We start from the raw sequence: 18,782 nt of genomic DNA on the forward strand, positions 1-18,782 counted from the left end.
ACATTTTAAAAAATGAGTTCACATTTATTTTGGAAGCACATTTAATTTATAAATGGGAGTTCACTGGAAGCTGACAACTGACAATGCCTTCCAAACATCTCTCAAATCCACCCAATCCTGGATGTATACACCATCTCTACCTTAATCCAAAACACAGCCACCTTTTATCAAGCTGACAGCAACAGCCTCTGGGCTCCTTGGGCATCCTCAGTTCGTTTTCCTTCATTCTCCCCCCTCCCCATTTTCTATATTGTGATTAGAAAGCTCTTTTCCAATCTCATCATCTTTTTGGGGGGTGTGTAGGGGAGTGGGGAGAGAGGCACTGTGTAGCTTCTTCGTACCACTGAACCTGTTTTGCATCTGGCCTCAGAGCAATTACCTGTGTGCTGCCTGTTTCCCCAGGAGATTGAAAATCCTCTGAATATAGGATGCTTCTCTGTTTTTGCTTGTCAGGCACATAGTGGGTTTATTTTTGAATAGTATACAAAGTCAATAAACTTTGTAATTTGCTTATGTTATGCTAATTATTTCTCTCCAGGTCCCTTACAGGCAGGGATTTGGTCTGCTCTGTTCACTGATGTACCCGCTAAGTGTCCTAAAGAATGGTTCCTGCTTAGAAAGCCCTTGTGTGAACTTTTGTTGGAAAAAATGAATGAATGAGGGAGGTGAGGGCAAAGAGAGTCTAACTTCTTTCCAGTCCAGGATCATGCTCTGGCATTGTTTCAAGCCCTTACAAAGTGTTGCCCCGAGAATTTCTAGATAGAAAATGTCTCCAGGAAATTGGAATTTGTAACTAGAGTGCTCTAAACAATGCCCTCCAGAGGCTTAGTCATTTTACAAAGAATTGGGAGAGCAGGCAGCGTTTGGCCACAGGCCAATATTTTGAGGTCAGCTACTTTATCTGTGGAATTCCTCACCCCCTGCTCATCCCTTGGCCATCCTGTTAAATTGGAAAATAAATCCCATCCCTGGGTAAGGTGTTGGCTGATAAAGGCTTGAGCTATTGCCCCTTCAAGGGGAATTTGCATTTTAATAGAGGCTGGTCAAGCCCCAAAGGAATCAATATCTCTTAACAGTGAAATTTCAAGCACCAGTAATTGAGATATTTTGGGGCCAGACACTTCAGTGTTTCTGATCCAACAGGACTCCCTAAGTACTGCCAGAAGGCCATGGAAGAACGGTCTCTAAAATGATCTGCTGTTTCCTTTTATTGTTTTCAACTTTACCTTTTTGCACCTGATCCTTTCAGTCATCCTAACAGGCACCAGTCTCTTAATATGTCAATACAGTCCTTTTTAATACCAGTAATCTTAAAGTTGTCTCATCGGTAGGGCCACAAAGGAATTAATACTACCGAAATTTCCAGGTTTCCTAGGAATTCCAAGGAAGTTAATACTTAGTTATTTAAAACTACCTTGGCAAGAGAGAGCAGAGATGGTTTAATAAGTTGTTGATGATATTGTTCTTTTAAATTCGTTTTGTGAAAAAAAAAATTTCAAAGCCCAAATGTTTGACTCGTATTAAAAGACCTGCAAACGAAAGATAGATACGAAAAAACAAGTGTGACCCGGGAATGTTTTAAGTGTCGAGTCCTCCGATGCCAAGTTCTCAGCGAATGACTTGGGAAATTCTGGAACTGCAGAAAAACGGCATCTTGGATCTTGGATTTCTGCATTCCAGAAAGGTTCCTGGCCGCCACACCTGAGGGCAGCTTTGGGAATTCACCTCTTCTCGACTCCCCACCGAGCCCGGTGGTCTCTCCACCCTCAGGTGGGACCATCCTTGACCTGCCCCAGGTTCTGCCCGCTGGGTTGGCGGACCCGACTCCCACTACCCTGCCGCATCACTAGCCAGGGCTCCGCTGCGGAGATCGTTGCCCTTGCCCTTGTCACGCTGCGGTCCCTAATCTTTCCCTTCGGATCGGCTGCCAAACACCGGCGGGAGTCGTGAGCTCAGAGGATCAGCCAGGGGACCACACCTGCGCCCTCGCCCACCCGCCTGTGTAGGTCCGGGCTCCAGCTCCAGCCCGGGCCCAGCGCTCGGCGGCGGGGCTCGCGCCCGGAGATAGCGGTCGCTCGCGCCCGGCACAGAGGCTCGCGCACGCGCTCGGGCCGGGGAGCGCGCGGGCGGGCGGGAGAGGGCGCAGCGCTGCGCGGTCGGCTGGCGGGCAGGCGGCTCGGCGGCTCTGCGGAGCGGTGGCAGCGGCATGGGCGCAGGCACCGGCAGCAGCTGTGGGCGCCAGGCTTCCCGCCCGGCCCAGTCTGCTCCCGGCGCGCGGCCGTCGCAGCCTCCGCAGCCAGCTGGGAGGTGGTCCCCGCACCCGGAGCAACTTGCCTCGGACCCTCTGTGAGGAGAGGCGGCGGCTTGCGCCGGGGCCGGGTTAGAGCCGGGTGAGGCGTACGGGCGCCCGGCGCTATGCCTCCAGCCGGCGGCCCCCGCGCGCCGCGCCCCACCGCGCTGCCCCATAGCCTGTCCCGCCTGCGCGAGTGCCCCGGCCGTTCCCGCATCGTGTTGGCGCTCGGGGCCACGCAGATGGCGCTCGGATGCCTCATCGTGGCTGTCAGCTTCGCCGCGTTGGCGCTCACTACCTCCGCCCGCGTCCGCCACTCCTGCCCCTTCTGGGCTGGCTTCTCGGTGAGTGTCTCAGGCCCGGCAGGGACCGGGCTCCGGAGAGAGCGCGTGCCCGGGACTGAGGCGCTGCAGTCGCCGGGACGCCACCGCGGGCCCCAAGTTGGGGTGCGAACGCCCAGGGTCGAGCAGCTGCAGCGCGGGGTGCAGTTCAAAACTCCGGGCAGAATAACTCCGGGGACTGACTCGCGGGTCGCGGAACGTCGCGTTCGCTTTTCCACTGAGCTTATCCGCTGAGTTACTTTTCTTAGAGAAACAGAAGGCTGGCGCCCACCCTTGGCCACGCAAGGGTGGGCAGCTCTCCGGCATTTGCCGGCGGGTCCTCCGGTACTAGGCGCGCTGCCGCGTCCAAGGTGGGATCCGAACCCAGTGCAGTGCTACATGTCCGCGAGCTACTCGCGTTCGCGGTGGTCCTAGCTGAGGGTGGAGGAAGCGTGGTTGCCGGCTAGTCCCGGCGGCGGTGACCAACCTACCTCCTCTAGCCACTCACTGACTCCGTGTCAGGCACATGGTTTCCCGCCCCTAACGGACTGCTGAATTGGGTAGCAGACCTGCAACCGGAGTCTGGGGTGCTTGTTTTCTGAGCTTCAGACTGTCAGAATGAGAGAAGCCAGTGACTAGTCAAACACCAGGAGATCTCTATTAAACAAGCGATTGTCACTAAGTTAATTCTTGACATTTTTTAGCATTTTGTTGAAAGTTGCTTTTCCCCTGTATTAATACAGAACGGACATATGGGAATGGTAAAGATATATGCAGAGCAGATATTTATAAAGAGAGGCACTTGTTCTGAGAACTCTTGACATCTGTAACTACATTTGGTTTATGGTGCTGAAATACATCGTATAGACTTACACTGTAAACTCGGTATGTTTAAATTCCACCTACAGAAATCCAAACCAAGCCTTTGTAATTAAGATTTGCTATTTGTTCTTGAGTTTTTAAATTAAAACGCGCGCACACACACACAAACACACAAAATGACCAGCTTGCTTTTATTTATTTAATTTGTAATGGCCTTTGTTCTCTAAGTTCCTTTCGTGGCTTTTAAAATGAGATCGGAGCAAAAATGCCTTTGAAACACGGATCAATACAGGTGTGGTTGTTCATCCTAATGGGGGTATTAATTTTCAAAGCTTATTTCAGATTAGGGGGTGAGTCTTGCAGAGCTGAATAGGAATAACAGAATGTGCGGTCACAGCTTCCAGCGTTTAAATCAATGAGAGGGGGTGGGACGCAGGAATACGGGAGCCCTGTTTCAAATACTTCCCTGTGTATAGTCTTCACACATCTGTTGCTCAATTTTTAGTATTATTTAATATACATTTTTTTTTTTTTTCATGTCCGTCTACTGGGCACTGAGGTTTCAGTTTGCTGGAAACAACCTACAGGTGGCAGACTAGTGAATTAGCTCCACTTCCTGGCTCCTCCCTGACATCAATACGCCACCCCCTCCGCGCGCCCCAGCCTTAGCACTACCCTCAAGGCTATGCAAAGAGAAATGCCCTTTAATAATAAACCCCAAAGAGAAAACATTAATGGGGCACAGTAGAAAGACTATGTAAAAAATGCACACTCAAAACATTTCAGTTTAAAGAGTTAAGTATGTAAAACAGTTAATTCGGTTTGTGCTTCAAATGTTATTCTCTATGACAGCTATAAGATAGTAAGTAGTTCTGGCTCTCCATGATTCAGAGTAACTCCACAAATTTGTGTGTGTGCACATTTCTCTAGGCTCTGGTGAACAGTAATAAACCAATAATAAACTGTTTACATTTTAAAGAGTTTAAGGTAACTTCTGCCCAGGATCCATCTCCTCATTTCCCATCTTTCCATCAATTTTCTCCTGGACTTCTTTTCAATCTTCAAACTTAATGTGCCCCAAGCACATTCAAAGAATTTTAATACAGCATATACTATCTTTCACATATTTTCTCTGCCCTTTCAGAAAGGGTGGTTGGTTTCATTTATGTTGTGACAGGTTTGCATGATAGTGTGGTTGTGAATGGGTAGCATGAACCCCTTGCCATACAGACAATCCTCCATATACGCAGCTTGTGCATCCACAAATTCAACAAAGTACAGATTGGAAATACTCAGAAAAAAATCTCTGCATCTGTATTGAATATGTATAGACTTCCTTGTCATTATTCCTTAAATGATGCTGTATAGCAATTATTTAGACAGCATTTACATTGTGGTAGGTATTATAAGACATCTAGAGATGACTTAAAATATACAGGAGAATGTATGGAGGGTCTATGCAAATACTACACAATTTTATATAAGGGACTTTGAACATCTGTAGTTTTTATTTTGGGGGGGTCTTTGACTCCATCCCCCATGGATTCTGAGGGACAATTGTATATGCTTGCCTTCAGACTGGGAATTAGTGACAGTGTTTTCCAAGGATGTTCTTCATCTAAGAAGGGTGATTATGGTGGCCAGCTTTTATGGAAATCTGCAGTGAGCTTAGGGCTATACTCTGCTTCCTTTGCATCCTCTGAAAGGAGATGCTCTTTAGGAATATCTGGTTTTCTTGGTCCTCTCTGTGGTTTGTACGTAGTGAAGAATGATTGTAAAAACATCTCACTTCTGTTTAAGAAAACACATTACCTAAGAAAAACAGCTTACACTTATTAAGCCCTTTACTGTGTGTTAAGCATGAAGATGAATTTTACATGGTGTCATGGCCCTGTAGCATTGGTGGCCTGGTGGACTGTGCCTCCTGGTTCTTAGGGCCCCCAGGCAGTTCCCTTCTCTTCAATTTGAATGGGGCCTCTGGTTTGCCTTAGCCAGTAGAATGGAGCACAATTGAGCCAGTCTCCCTTCCAGGAGGGCTCCTGAAGTCTTGACTACTTTTGCTGAGTATACTGAGATGAAGAGGGATTAAGTAACTAGCCCAAGGTCACTCAGCTAAGCAGTGTCTTTGAGCTTACCTGCCCTGACTTTAGATATCACATCTCTAACCATTACACTGACTGCCTAGGCAGAAGGGAATGGCATAAAGGCCAGTGGTGACGCAGTCAGCCTTGGCAAGGGGCTCACACCCTCTTCTTCTTAGGAAAAACCCAAATCATGCCTGGAAAGATAAAAATTCAAGAGAAATTTGAGGGAGCACTAGGGAAGGTGAGGAAATTTAAAGGTTTTTTTTGAGGGGTAGTAGTGCAGGGAGGTGAGTTTGTGGAAAGGTTTATTTTGGCTCACAGTTTGGGAGGTCAGCTCATTCCTTCTGGACCTGTGATGAGGCAGCACATCATGGTGAGGAATGTGTGGTGGATCAGAACCATTTACCTCATGGCCGGGAAGCAAAAGATGAAGAGGAAGGGGCTCAGGTACCAGTATTCCTTTCCAAGGCATGCGCCCAATGACCTAACTTCATCCCACTTGGCTCCACCTCTAAAAGTTTTTGCCACTTCCTAATAGAGCCAAACTTAGGACCAAACCTTCAACACATGGGCCTTTGGAGGACACTTAGGATTCAGACTATATCAGGGAACCTTGACAGAGTTGAAGACAGGCGAGGTAGAGGAAGGCCAGAGGTCTGTGATGAATGCAGTGCTCTGCAGGCCATTCCCGTCACTTGAGGACCACCTTCAAGTGTTTTTCCTGCTCTATACTGTGCTCTCCAGCCAGTTAGAAGCTGGATCAGTTTCCTGGTGGATGAATGCCTCCTGCATTTTGGAGATAATGATCAGTATTAACTGCTTAGAGGACCAACAAAGGTGGGTGAAGGTCTTGAGCCTTTATCCTCTAATAGATCAGCTTCATTATTTTCTTTGAAATTTTATTAATTCCCAAGACACCAGACAAGTACATTATGAATTATTCACATTGCTAGTTACATACATTGATAAAGACATAATCACTGGGCGCTAAACCTGTATGTGCATGTAGGTGTGTGCGTTTCCTTTAAAAGCAACACCACTGGATTTTTTTCATACTGTGAAAGCAATATATAATTGTTGCAGTAACTGAAAACAAAGAAATGTATACTTCCTTTTATACCAATTCTCTGTGCATGGTTAACCAATATTATTGGTGTTGTTTAATGTCATCCTTCCACACTTTCCTCTACAATCACAAAATGTATTAGAATATATATATATATGGAATGTTTCTTTTCTTTTAAAGATATAAAAATGGGATTAAGCCACTCACATTACTTTGATTCCATTTTAAATGTAATTTTTAAATGTAATGAACATTCCTACCTCCTGTGCTGCAAGGGAAAAGGGCAATCTCAGGTAATGGTCCCATGGTTGGGAACAACTATAATCTTTTGTGGAAGTGAATCCAGCGATACTTAACAAAATTCCAAATTGGACTATGCTTTGACTAGTGTGATAGTCAGTTGTCTGTCACAGTGATAAAATACCCAAGAAACTCACCTATGAAGGAGGAAAGGGTTATTTTGTCTCATGGTTTCAGCCTATGGTCATTTGGCCCTGTTGCCTTTGGGTCTGGAGTGAGTCAGTACATTATGGTGAGGTGCCTGTGCAGTGAAAGAAGCTGACTTAATTTTTTTGTGTCTTGCTGTATAAAAAAATACTTTTTACCTAAAAAGTTAAATTTAGTTTTCACTTTTGTAGTTTCTGAGTTCTTAATAGAGTTATCATTACAGAAGTCACACAAATATTCTAAATTTCCTTTTAATGTTTGTTTTAATTTTTTTATTCATGTCTTCATTCATCCAGAATTTATTTTGCATATAGTGTTCAGAAAGGGTTAACATTAATTTACTTTGAAATGAAGTTTCTATCTACATGTGACTCTCTTTTTGGACTACATTCAGTTTTACTCTCCTAATTGTTTTTCTATCTATCTATCATCTATCTATCTATCTATCTATCTATCTATCTATCTATCTATCTAATGTTATGGTGCTGGTATTGAACCCAGGTTCTTGTGCATGCTAGACAAGAGCAGTCCATCACTGAGTTGTACCTTTAACCCATTTGTCTGTTTTAGAATCAATACTGCATTGTTTTAATTATGGTAGCTTCCTGGTGAGTTTTACTGTCTGGTAAGATAAGTATGTCCACATTGTTTTTCCTCTTTGAAAAGTGCCATGGTGGTTCTTCCATTTGAACTTGAAAATATCTCTGTCTGGATTCTGGTAAGTCTATTTTAGGATTTGCATTTCTCTGTAAAAGTGAAAACTAAGAGATTCAACTAGGTAATTTTCTTTTCTCTACAACAAAAGACACCAAAAAATAATTCTAATATATTTATGAATCAATTTTGAAAGTACTAAGTTTTATAATATTAAATCTACTAGTTTAGGAATATGATGTGTCTCTTCCTTGATTTGTTCCTTGTTTTATCAGAAAATGCTTTATGGGGATGTGTTCATGGTGGCAGATTGGTTTTTCATTCTTCCTTAAACTCCTGAACATTAAGCCAATCAGCAAGAAGACAGACATAGAAAAAGGTCAGGAATGGCACAGTTAACAAAAGTGATGGAGTACACTTGGGAGTCCCAGGACCAGGCAGGTGGGGCCACACACCAGCAGTAATAGGATCACAATAAGTTGCTCATTCCTAAAAGTGGAAGGGAAATATGATGAGCACATGCAAGAACAATTGACAAAACTGGAAAGGCCTTTAACAGTTTTATATGATCAAGAATAATGACTGCACAAGAATGTGGGAGAATCCACATCATGCCTTGGAGAATTTTACGGATGCAAATTAAGCCCTTCCTCTTAGAAGGACAGAACCTCACCCTGGGCAGAAATTACTGTGAATGTATACCAAATTGAGCAGGACAGGAACACAGATGGTGAGAAGAAATAGGTTCAGGTGGTAGAGGTGAGGATGAAGACCCCCAAAGAAAGAGATTTTAGAAACTGGTTGTGTTAGTCAGCCTTCTGTTACTATCATAAAATACCTGAGATAATTAACTTAGGATGAGGAAAGGTTTATTTTGATTCACAGTTTCAGAGATTTCATTCCATTGTTGCTTGACCCTATTGCTTTGGGCTTGTGGTGGTACACTATATCATGGCTGCAGAAGGGTGTGGCAGAGGAGGCTTGTTCACTTCATGGTGGCTGGAAAGTGGGGAGGGAGGGAGGGAGGGAGAGAGAGAGAGAGAGAGAGAGAGAGAGAGAGAGAGAGAGAGGGAGAGAGGGAGAGAGGGGCATGGTAGAGTTTCAACATTCCTTTCAACAGCCTTCAAGGGCACATCCCCAGTAACCTAACTTTTTTCCACTAGGCTTCACCTCTTAAACATGTTACTACCTCCCAGTTGTGTCAGACTGGGGATCAAGCTTTGAACACATGGGCCTTTGCAGTAGGTTTGGGGACAGACACTTGACACTTATCCAAACAGTAACACTGTTTTAACAGCTAAAACAAAACAAAGACTTCCCCCCTGGAAAAAAATCTACAACAAACAAACAAACCCAAAATATAAACCATGAAAAGCTGAGAGTACAACATTGGAAAACAAGGACTTCAGTTATCTGGAGCTGGAGTAAAGAGCTAGAGGCCTTGAGGTTTACGAATTTCTGGACTTAACTGAAAATCAAGTGGATATATAGGGAGTTCATATTTTGGATCTTACAGAGATCCCTAGAGCCCAGTTGGCAAAGCTGTCTTGGCCTATCCCCCAAGTTTTTAGGCACTTCCCCCTAATCAGGAAAATCTACCTCATTTAAACATGGTTGAACAAAAAAGAACATAATCCAACCCCATGCAAAATTCATTCAGAGAAAAAATGATGAAAAAGATACAGAAAATGGGAGCATGCCAGGAAAATTCTTAACAGTATTTCAATATAAGTTTAAAGAAAAAAATGTTTTGCAGGAGTAATATCAATCAGAAAAAGAGAATTATGAAAGATATGACCAGGTAACAAAATCATGAATTGAGAATAGAGAGATGCCAAAAAAGAATTTGGAAAAAATGAAGTCTAAATTAGAAGGAAAACAAGAACAAATGGATGCCATAGAAAACACAGAATTAAAAATAGATGAAAAAGAGAAAACTGAAAAAAAAAAATAAAAGATGTGGGAGACATTATGGTTTGAATCTGAAATGTCCTTCCAAAAAGCTCATGTGTTGAAAATATGGTCCCCATTGCAGCTGGGGTTCAGAGGTGGGGGTTTTAGTTAATGACTGGATCATGAGCACTATAATCTCATCAGTGGATTAATCCATTTGATGAATTAATAATCTGAAAGGATGACTGGGTGGTAATTGTAGGCAGGTGGGACTGGCTAGAGGAAGCAGATGGTTGAGGCCGAGGCCTTGGGGACTATATATGTCCCTGGCCCCTTCCTGTATGTCTTTCTGTCCTCCCCACCTTCCCACCTCCCCAGTGCCATGAGCTGACAGCTTTCCTCTGCTACACCTTTCTGCTTTGATATTCTGTCTCACCTCAACCCAGAGCAATGGAGCCGGCTGACCAGGAACTGAAGTCTGAAACTGTGAGCCCAAAATAAACTTTTCCTCCTCTAAGTTGTTCTTTTCAAGTATTTTGGTCACTGTGACAAAAAGCTGACTAATACAAATAGATACAGTGAATTAGAGAAAATAAGTATAGGAGACAGGCAAAGGAGATCCAGTGTATCTATAATTAGAGTGTCCAGGGAAGGAAAAACAAAGTAATAGAATAAAATAATATCTAGACTTGCAATGCAAGATTTTTATTCTGAGAAATAAAGAAGAGTTGAAAGGGTACACTTTGTAACTGGGGGAAAAAATCAATAGGGAATAGATAACCTTGACATGTTCCTAAAATAATGGATTTTTAAAGATAAGGAAAAATTCCTTTGGGCATCCATGTAAAATGTCTTAGTCACAGGTAGGTAAGTGCATTGGGATGTCATTGCCTAATCCTATGCTAGAAAAAAAGTGAAAATATATTTGTAAAAAAAGTAATTTTGGAATAAATTGGAATGATTTCCAACTTACAGAAAAATTGCAAAACAGAACTGAGGACTCCTGTATCTCTCTTCACTTAAATTCCTTAACTGTAACCATTTTATTGCATTTGACCTGTGGCTTGTCCTTGCACACACTCCCTTTGTCAATGAAGAAGAGAATCCAGTATCATTCATCTTTTCCTTAAACTTTTGGGAGCCAAACTGATGACATGATGTAGCATCCTTTATAAAAATTTGGGTATTTCCCAACTGGAGGACACTCTTTACCTAGCCAGCATAAACCAGATTAGAAAACCAACTTTGGAAGAACATTCACATCCATTCCACAGACCACATTCCAGTTTCATCTACTGTCCAAATACTGTTTTTTTTTTTTTTTTTTCCTTTCCTTTTCTTTCCAGGATCCTATCCCTATGTGTGTGGTTGGTATCTCTTCACTCTCCTTAGTCTTCCTCTGTGTTGATGGTTTCCACAGCTTTTTTCCATATCTTGGCTGTTTTAAAGATACTAAAATGAACATGGGAGTGCAGATGTCTCAGACATACAGCTTTGATTCCCTTGGATATATATCCAGAAATGGAATTGCTGGATTGTATGTTTGTTCTACATTTCATTTTTGGAGGAGCTTCCATATTGCTTTCTATAATGGTTGAACTAAATACATTTGTACCAATAATGTACACATTGCCTCTTTTCTTCTCATCTTCACCAGTACTTGTTATCTTTTGTCTTTTTTTTTTTTTTTTTTTTTTTGCGGTGCTGGGGATCGAACCCAGGGCCTTGTGCTTGCAAGGCAAGCACTCTACCAACTGAGCTATCTCCCCAGCCCATCTTTTGTCTTTTTGATAAAAGCCATTCTTCATGAAGTGAAGAGATATCTCATTGTATTTTTAAAAAAATTTTTTTAGTTGTAGATGGACACAATACCTTATTTTACTTATTCATTTTTATGTGGTGCTGAGAATCGAACCCAGTGCCTCCCACATACTAGGCAAGTGTTCTACCACTGAGCCACAACCCCAGCCCCTCATTGTAGTTTTAATTTGCATTTCTCTGAGGACTAGTGATGTTGAACGTTTTTGGGCCTTTTGTCTTTATTTTGGGAGGTAATGTCTACTTAGGTTTTTTACTGATTTTTTTATTTTGGTTGTTTTGTTGTTATTGAGTTGTCTAAGTTCCTTATGTATTTTGAATATTAACCTCTTACCATGTGTGTGGTTCAAACATATTTTCTCCCATCTAGTAGGTTGTCTTTTTACTCTATTGTTTCTTTTGTTGTGCAGAAACTTTGATGTGATCTCATTTGTCTCATTTGTCTATTTCTGCTTGTGTTACCTGTACTTTTGCAGTTGTATAGAAAAATTGTTGCCACTGTCTTTTCTTCTAGTAATTTTAGAGATTCATGTCTTATGTTTAAGTCTCTGATCCATTTTGCATTTATTTTTGTTTAGGGATGGAATAGGGTTCAGTTCCATTCCTTCATGTGGATATCTAGTTTTCCCAACACCATTTATTGAAGAGATTGTGCTTTTCCTCATTGTATCTTCTTGGCACCTTTGTTGAAAAGCAGCTGATTATACATGATGATTATTTCTGGGCTCTCTGTGCTGTTGCAGTAGTTTATATGTTTCTGTCCCAGTACCTGCTATTTTGATTATTTTTCCTTTGTTGTGGATTTTGGGATCAGGTAGTGGGATGCCTCCAGCTTCATTCTTGTTCAAGATTCTTTTGGCGATTTGGGGTATTTTGTGGTTCCATATGAAGTTTTGGGTTAGTTTTTCTATTTCTGTAAGAAATGTCTTCAGAATTTTGATGGGGATTTCATTAAATCTGTAGACCATTTTTAGTAGAATGGGTATTTTAACAATATTGATTCTTCCATCTGTGGATATGGGTTATCTTTTCATTTGTTTGTGTCCTTTTTACTTTCTCTCATCATCGTTTTATAGTTTCAGCATATAGATCTTTCACCTCTGTGGTTCAGTTTATTTGGTGGTAGTGTATGCAAACACTACTGAGTTTTGTATATTAATATTTTTATTCCTATTATTGATTTCTAGTTTTATAACATTGGGGCCAGAGAACATACTTGATGTGACAATTTTTTCTAATTTGTTGACTTTTTTTTTTTTTTTTTTTTGTGGGTGGTAGTTTTATACTTTGATTTTAGTTCCCAGCAGGGATAACCTAAGGGGTACCAAGAAGAGTAAGGTCCTGAGGGCTGAGAGGAAGCTGTTTGCTAGCCTGTGCCCTATCCATCAACTTTGTTCCTTCCAAGACTGTCACCCTGACAACTCTGTGATGGCGAAATGCCTCCCACATGGTTTGAATTCAGTAACAAGTATATAAACAATCTAAGACAGTCTGAAGAAACCATCGCATGTTTTATTATATCATTTCTCTACTCTTCAATAAAACCATAGGATACAGTACTTTTGACCTTTTTTTTGTCAAAATTCAGCCAGGAAAAAACTGAAATACAAAGGAAAAAAATTCTCCCTCACATATTTAAATTATGTAGACTATATCATGTTCAAGGTCCATTTTCTTTTGAAGAAGTCTTTTTAAATGAACCAGGGACATCGAAAGGTTCTGAAGGTTTCCTCCTGTGGGGTTACAAGTTTGAGGGTGGCGGATTTCAGTAACTGAGGATCAGGAAAGCACAAAGAAGTGATTTGACTTGAACGTGAAGGATAGTGATCATATTTATCATTGGATATGATAAACTACTAGAAAATTCAGAATTAAATAGATTGTTAGAGTTGAAAATATAACCCCTAGAAGAAAATAGCACAGGAGAAAGAGATTGGGGGATGGAATAAAAATCAATTTGAGAACAGGTGTTTGTACACCAGTGTTTATAGCAGCATTATTCACAATAGCTAAAAGATGGAAGCAATCCAAGTGTCCACTGATAGATCAGTGGATAAACAAAAAGTGGTGTATTCATACAATGAAATATTATTCAGCCTTTAAAAGGAGGGAAATTCTAACACATGCTGCAATGTGGATGAACCTGAGGACATTATGCTCAGTGAAGCAAACCAGTCACAAAGGACAAATACTGTATGATTGCATTTACTAGAATTATCTAGCATAGTCAAAATCATAGACAGAAAGTAGAATGGTGCTTGCCACAGAGTGGTGAGGGCAGAATGGGGATTAGTGTTTAATGCACTGTGCACTTTAAATAGTTAAGATAATAAATTTTATGTTATGTATATTTGCCACAATTTTCTAAATTAAATAATTTCTTAAAAATCATGGATCAAGCCAACTATAGAGAAAGGGGGGGAAGTGCAATAATGAAATAAGTCAAGATAAATAAAAATAAGTGTATATGATATCTTAACAAATGGGAATGGCCTGAATTCCCTGTATCAAACCACAAGAAGTTACATGTCTATTAAAAAATTCAGCTACAATTCGATTTGCAAGAGGCAAACCTAAAACAGTTTTTTTTTTTTTTTTTTTTTTTTTTTTTTTAAAGGATGTAAGCTTCTAATTCAGGTAAGAGAGCAGCCTGGACTAACCCAGAAGCCAGCACCACCTCCCAGCAGCACTATGCTAGGGAGCATGACTTTGCCATGGAACCTTTGAAGGACACTTAAGAGCCACACTGTGGCAGGTCAGATAGGTTTTGGCCCCTCTTAGCTTTTATGGATACTTTGACTACTTTGTCCTCCTATGTGTTGGCTAGGTGATTCTCTGGGCCTTCCTGGCGAGAGACCAAGTAAATCAAAGATAGGACTTCCAGGCCCACTGTCCCTCAGCATGCTCAGGTTTAGACCTACTTGAATTCTGTTTATGCTTTTAGGCATTTTAGGTGACCCAATCTCACGGGTCCCCCACCCTAATTTATTGAGATCTGATTGACAAACAAGAAATTGTATATATATAAGGTAGACAACATGATGGTTTTTTGGTTTCTTTATTTTTGATATTGAAGATTGAATCCAGGGGCATTTTACCACTGAGCTATACCCCCAGTCCTTTTTATTTTATTTTGAGACAAGGCCTTGCTAAGTTGCTGAGATTGGCCTCAAACTTGTGTTCTTCATGCTCAGCCTCCTGATTTGCTGGAATTATAGGCATGCATCCCATGCTTGGCTCTCAACATGGTGTTTTGGTATCTTATGTAATGATTCCTGTAGTCATTTAATTAACATACCCATTGCCCGGTATGGTTCCACTTTTAAAAAATAGAAGAGCTACTCCCATAGCCAATTTCAAGTATAGATTACATTATTACTAACTATAGTCACCATGTGTAAATTAGACCCCCAGAACTTATTCATCTTATAACTGAAAACATTGTACACTTTGTTTGACTTCTCCCTATAACTGGTTTCATATTTTGAAATTATAGTTTGAATTTATTCATGGACTGTTCTTCTCTTCTTCCACCTGTTGATGAAAATGTCGTATTTTACCTACAGTTCACAATACAGTGTGGTAGACAGTTGATTTATGGAGTCCACAGGAATTGGGGATGTTAACACACTGGCATTTTTTAGTTGGGGGAAAGGGGAGATGGTGAGTCAAGTATTTATATTATAGTAAATGTAAATAAACTGCTTCTTTTGAATAAGCAGCTACTAGATTCTGTGGTATAATTATTTATCACAGACTTGCAAGCTAATATTTATTCTAAAATAAATCCTTAAAACTTACGCAAATTCTTTTGCAGAGAAAATTTGGAACTTTATGAAAAAGTAAATTTTTATTTAAAAATAAACCTTTACATTATCTAACCATAAGAGAAGTACTGACTTCTTATCTAAAATGAAAATTTGTAGATATTGTCAAGTCTCAATATCCATGGGTTTGCATCTGTGGATTCAGCTAACCCCAAATTGAAAATTATTTGGAAAAAAGTTGTGTTTGTACTGCATATGTATGCTGTTTTCCTTATCATTATTCCGTAAACAATATAGTATGACAACTATTTACATAGCATTTGCACTGTAGGAATTATTACAAGGCATCTGGAGATGATTTAAAGTATACAGGAAGATGTGTCATAGGTTCTGTGCAAGTATTATGCCTTTTTATGTAAGAGACCTGAACATCCATGGGTCTTGGTATTTTTGGGGGTGTGGGGTCCTGGAACCAATCTCCCACAGATACTGAAGGATGATTGTAGTGCCTTGAGAGTGAATGTAGATGGTGATTTTGAAATACATTTTTGGAACCCTCAGCAGAGTTTGAAAAGACTCTGATAATCATATCTGTTTTTAACATGTCAGTTAGCAGTTTAGGTACTACCAACATTTACTCATTAGACTCTTCTGACTTAACAAACCATTCATTTTTTTTTTAAGTGTTGTACCCACAGAGTTCTTTTCAACCATTCACAAAGGTACACTGCCTTCTTAGAAACTGACTCTTGACTTAGTGTCAACAAAGGTGGAGAACATAGCATCTGCTTGGCACCTGCCATCTCATCAAATGCAGTATTGGTGCCAACGGGTTCTCTCTCTGGGCCTGCCATTGCCCTTTGGTGCCATGTGGAGGCATGAGGCACATGAGGCACAGCAGTGCTGACTCTTTTCAAAACGGGAAAATAACACCCAAGAAATGCAGGTGGGTTGACAGAGCTGAGAAATCTGTCATGGCAAGTAGTAAATAGCTTTTCCTCAAGATTGCTATTTTATCTGTGATACACACACACACACATACTTCATACTTTTTTTCTTGCTCCATTATCAACAGTGACATCAACAAAAAATTAAAAAGAGAGAAAGAAAAAAAAAAAAAAAACCAAAACCAAAACCAAAGCCAAAACCAATTCAGACCCTCATGAGCAGGTACCTGCCCAGTGATGTCAAGACTTAAACCTGTGGCTGTTCCTAGTAACAAGATGCATGACTCTCTGCAAGAGGGATGGAATCAGAGAGAGTTCAAGGAACAAGAGAGGGAAGCAATGCTTTTGGGTGGAGGGAGAACCTGGTATGACATGCTCCCTGGGAGTGAGAGCATAATTGGACAAATATTATCACTTATTCCTGGGGAATACGATCCAAGACCCCCAGGGGATGCATGAAACCTTAAATAACGTGGAACCCTATCTGAGGGTTTTTTCTTATACTTTTCTCTCATTATGGCTGTAATTTTTGTAGTTCGAGGTGCAACAACAAAACTAGCACAAATTTTTTTCCTTCATAGTTTCGTGGATAGATTTGTTCTTATTGTAATCTTAGCCATCTAAGCATCTGATTTTTTCTTTCTCGAGAACTTCCACTCGTTCCATAAAAGAAGCACTTTACTGCTTCTCTTTGTCATATCTGAATTGTCAGCATCACTACTCTTGTGTATTGGTGCCATTTTAAGTAAAATAAGTTCTACTTAAATATAAATATCATGACATTCACTCTGGTAACAGTGATGACTACTAAACAACTAAAGAGCAGGTAGTGCATACAGCATGGATACACTGGACAAAGGATGATTGACATTCCAGGCAGGACAGAGCAGGGTGGTGTGAGTCCATCACACTACTTAGAACAGTGTGCAATTTGAAGTTATGAATTGTTTATTTCTGGAATTTTCCATTTTATATTTCAGATCTTGATTGACCATTGGGAAACTGGAAACTCAGAAAGCAAAACCCTGGATAAGAGGAGACTATTGTGTATATTTTTGGATGGTGATGATGACAATTATGAGAATGATGATAAATGTAAAACATGTTCATGGAACTTGAAATTCAGACAGTATGGAAATGGTACAAAATGAAGCGTGAAATCTATTAATTCAGTTCCTGCCCTCTTTACTTTTCAAAGTTAAATATTTTCAATATTTCTGTTGTTACATTTTTGGTGGCAAGCACACCTTGGTCTTTACATCTAATGTCACTGAAAAGATGTCTGATGCCAAACTGGTTCATCCTTCTTGGTTGGTAATCTAACTGACTTTCCTTTCTGGAAGTCCTGGGGACTTTGTTCTTGGTGTTCTGGTATTTCACAGTATTTAGTGAAGGGTCTTAGTCACTCAATATGTCTTGTGTTTAATGCTGAAAATTTTGTTATTTCTTCACCTGTGTTTTCTCTGTTCCTTTTTTATGGGACTCCTGTTAGGTGTTTGACCTGTCTTGACCTAGTAGGAGTCTTATTTTTTCTCTTGCAGCATTTAATTCTATGCATTTTGCTTTATAACCTAGGAGACTTATTCAAATCCATCTTTTAAAATCCATTTTTAAAAATAATTGCACCAGTGACACAGGGTTGGACAACCAATGGTACTTCTGAGACTCCACATGAATACTTGCATAATGCTTTAATAAAGGGAGGTGGTGCTGTGCAGAAGGAGAAAAGAAGCATAGGCAAGGATCAGAGTGGTCCTGGCCATTTGCACCTCCCAGGGTCTATTCTCTGTCACACAAGATGTACTCTGTCTTTGGGTTGTGAATCCTAGAGATAGCTGAGAGATCCTTGGCCTTGGGAGCAGCAGGCTCACTGGAGGAGGGGTCTTTTCTACCTTTCTGGTCACATAGTGAAAATGAGGCTGCATGATCAGTTCAAAACTTATAAAAACCAAGAGGAACCTTGGGCTGAATGTTTTCCATGAACAACTTAATGGGTGGTAAGTTGGTCTAGTTTGGACACTGACCCAGGTCAACATTAGTTGCCAGTTTGTGAATTTCTTCTGGTTTGGCTGAAGATGTGCACTGATTTCAAGATTCTCCAGGTACTCTTGCAGGGTTGCAACAGATCAGGTGAATTAACCCTGTTATTTTATATAACAATCAGTTAATTTTTTCTGCTTTTACTCCTAATTTTTCCTAGTATTTGTCTAATTTTCAGATTGCATTATATTTTCATTTCTACCTGAGGGTACTAGTTGAGTTATGAAAATAAGTGTTCTTCTTTGCTTCAAGGTTAGTTTTAGTGCTTATTTTTCTAAACCTGCTTCTTTTCTGATTATGGTTTTCCTTTTTGATCCTTTGATGTCTATAGGGTTGATTAAAAGATGTGCTTGGTATATTTTCCTCTACATTCTCATTCTTCCCATTGAAAGAGAGGCTGAATTAGTCCTGACTGAATGTGAGCAGGGCATATCAGCTGGCAGGCTTCACCTGTGGATGCTTAGGCTGGGCATAGGTGAGCTCTTCACCTGCATATCTTGGACTGATCTGAAGAGTGTCTGCTCTGGGGCTTGCTTTGGAGGTAGAAGAGGCAGAAAACTCATTTGGAAAGGGCAGCGTTCTTTTGGCTTCTACTTGGACACATACCCACTGCTGTAGGTTCTGGGAGTTTGAG

General features: G+C 40.8%; 1 protein-coding gene across 3 annotated transcripts in view; it reads left to right on the forward strand.

The window, feature by feature from the left end:
* Window positions 1-2,318: 2,318 nt before the first annotated feature.
* The window catches only part of Entrep2 (endosomal transmembrane epsin interactor 2), a 450,763-nt gene continuing 434,299 nt past the window's right edge, over window positions 2,319-18,782 (forward strand). For all 3 annotated transcript variants that reach the window (XM_047540850.1, XM_047540852.1, XM_047540851.1), the window contains exon 1: window positions 2,319-2,634. In XM_047540850.1, the coding sequence (XP_047396806.1) occupies window positions 2,416-2,634 (219 nt within the window). In that variant the 5' untranslated portion in view covers window positions 2,319-2,415. The remainder of the gene's footprint in view (window positions 2,635-18,782) is intronic.

The sequence above is a fragment of the Sciurus carolinensis genome, chromosome 2, assembly GCF_902686445.1.
Source record: "Sciurus carolinensis chromosome 2, mSciCar1.2, whole genome shotgun sequence".
NCBI lineage: Eukaryota > Metazoa > Chordata > Mammalia > Rodentia > Sciuridae > Sciurus > Sciurus carolinensis.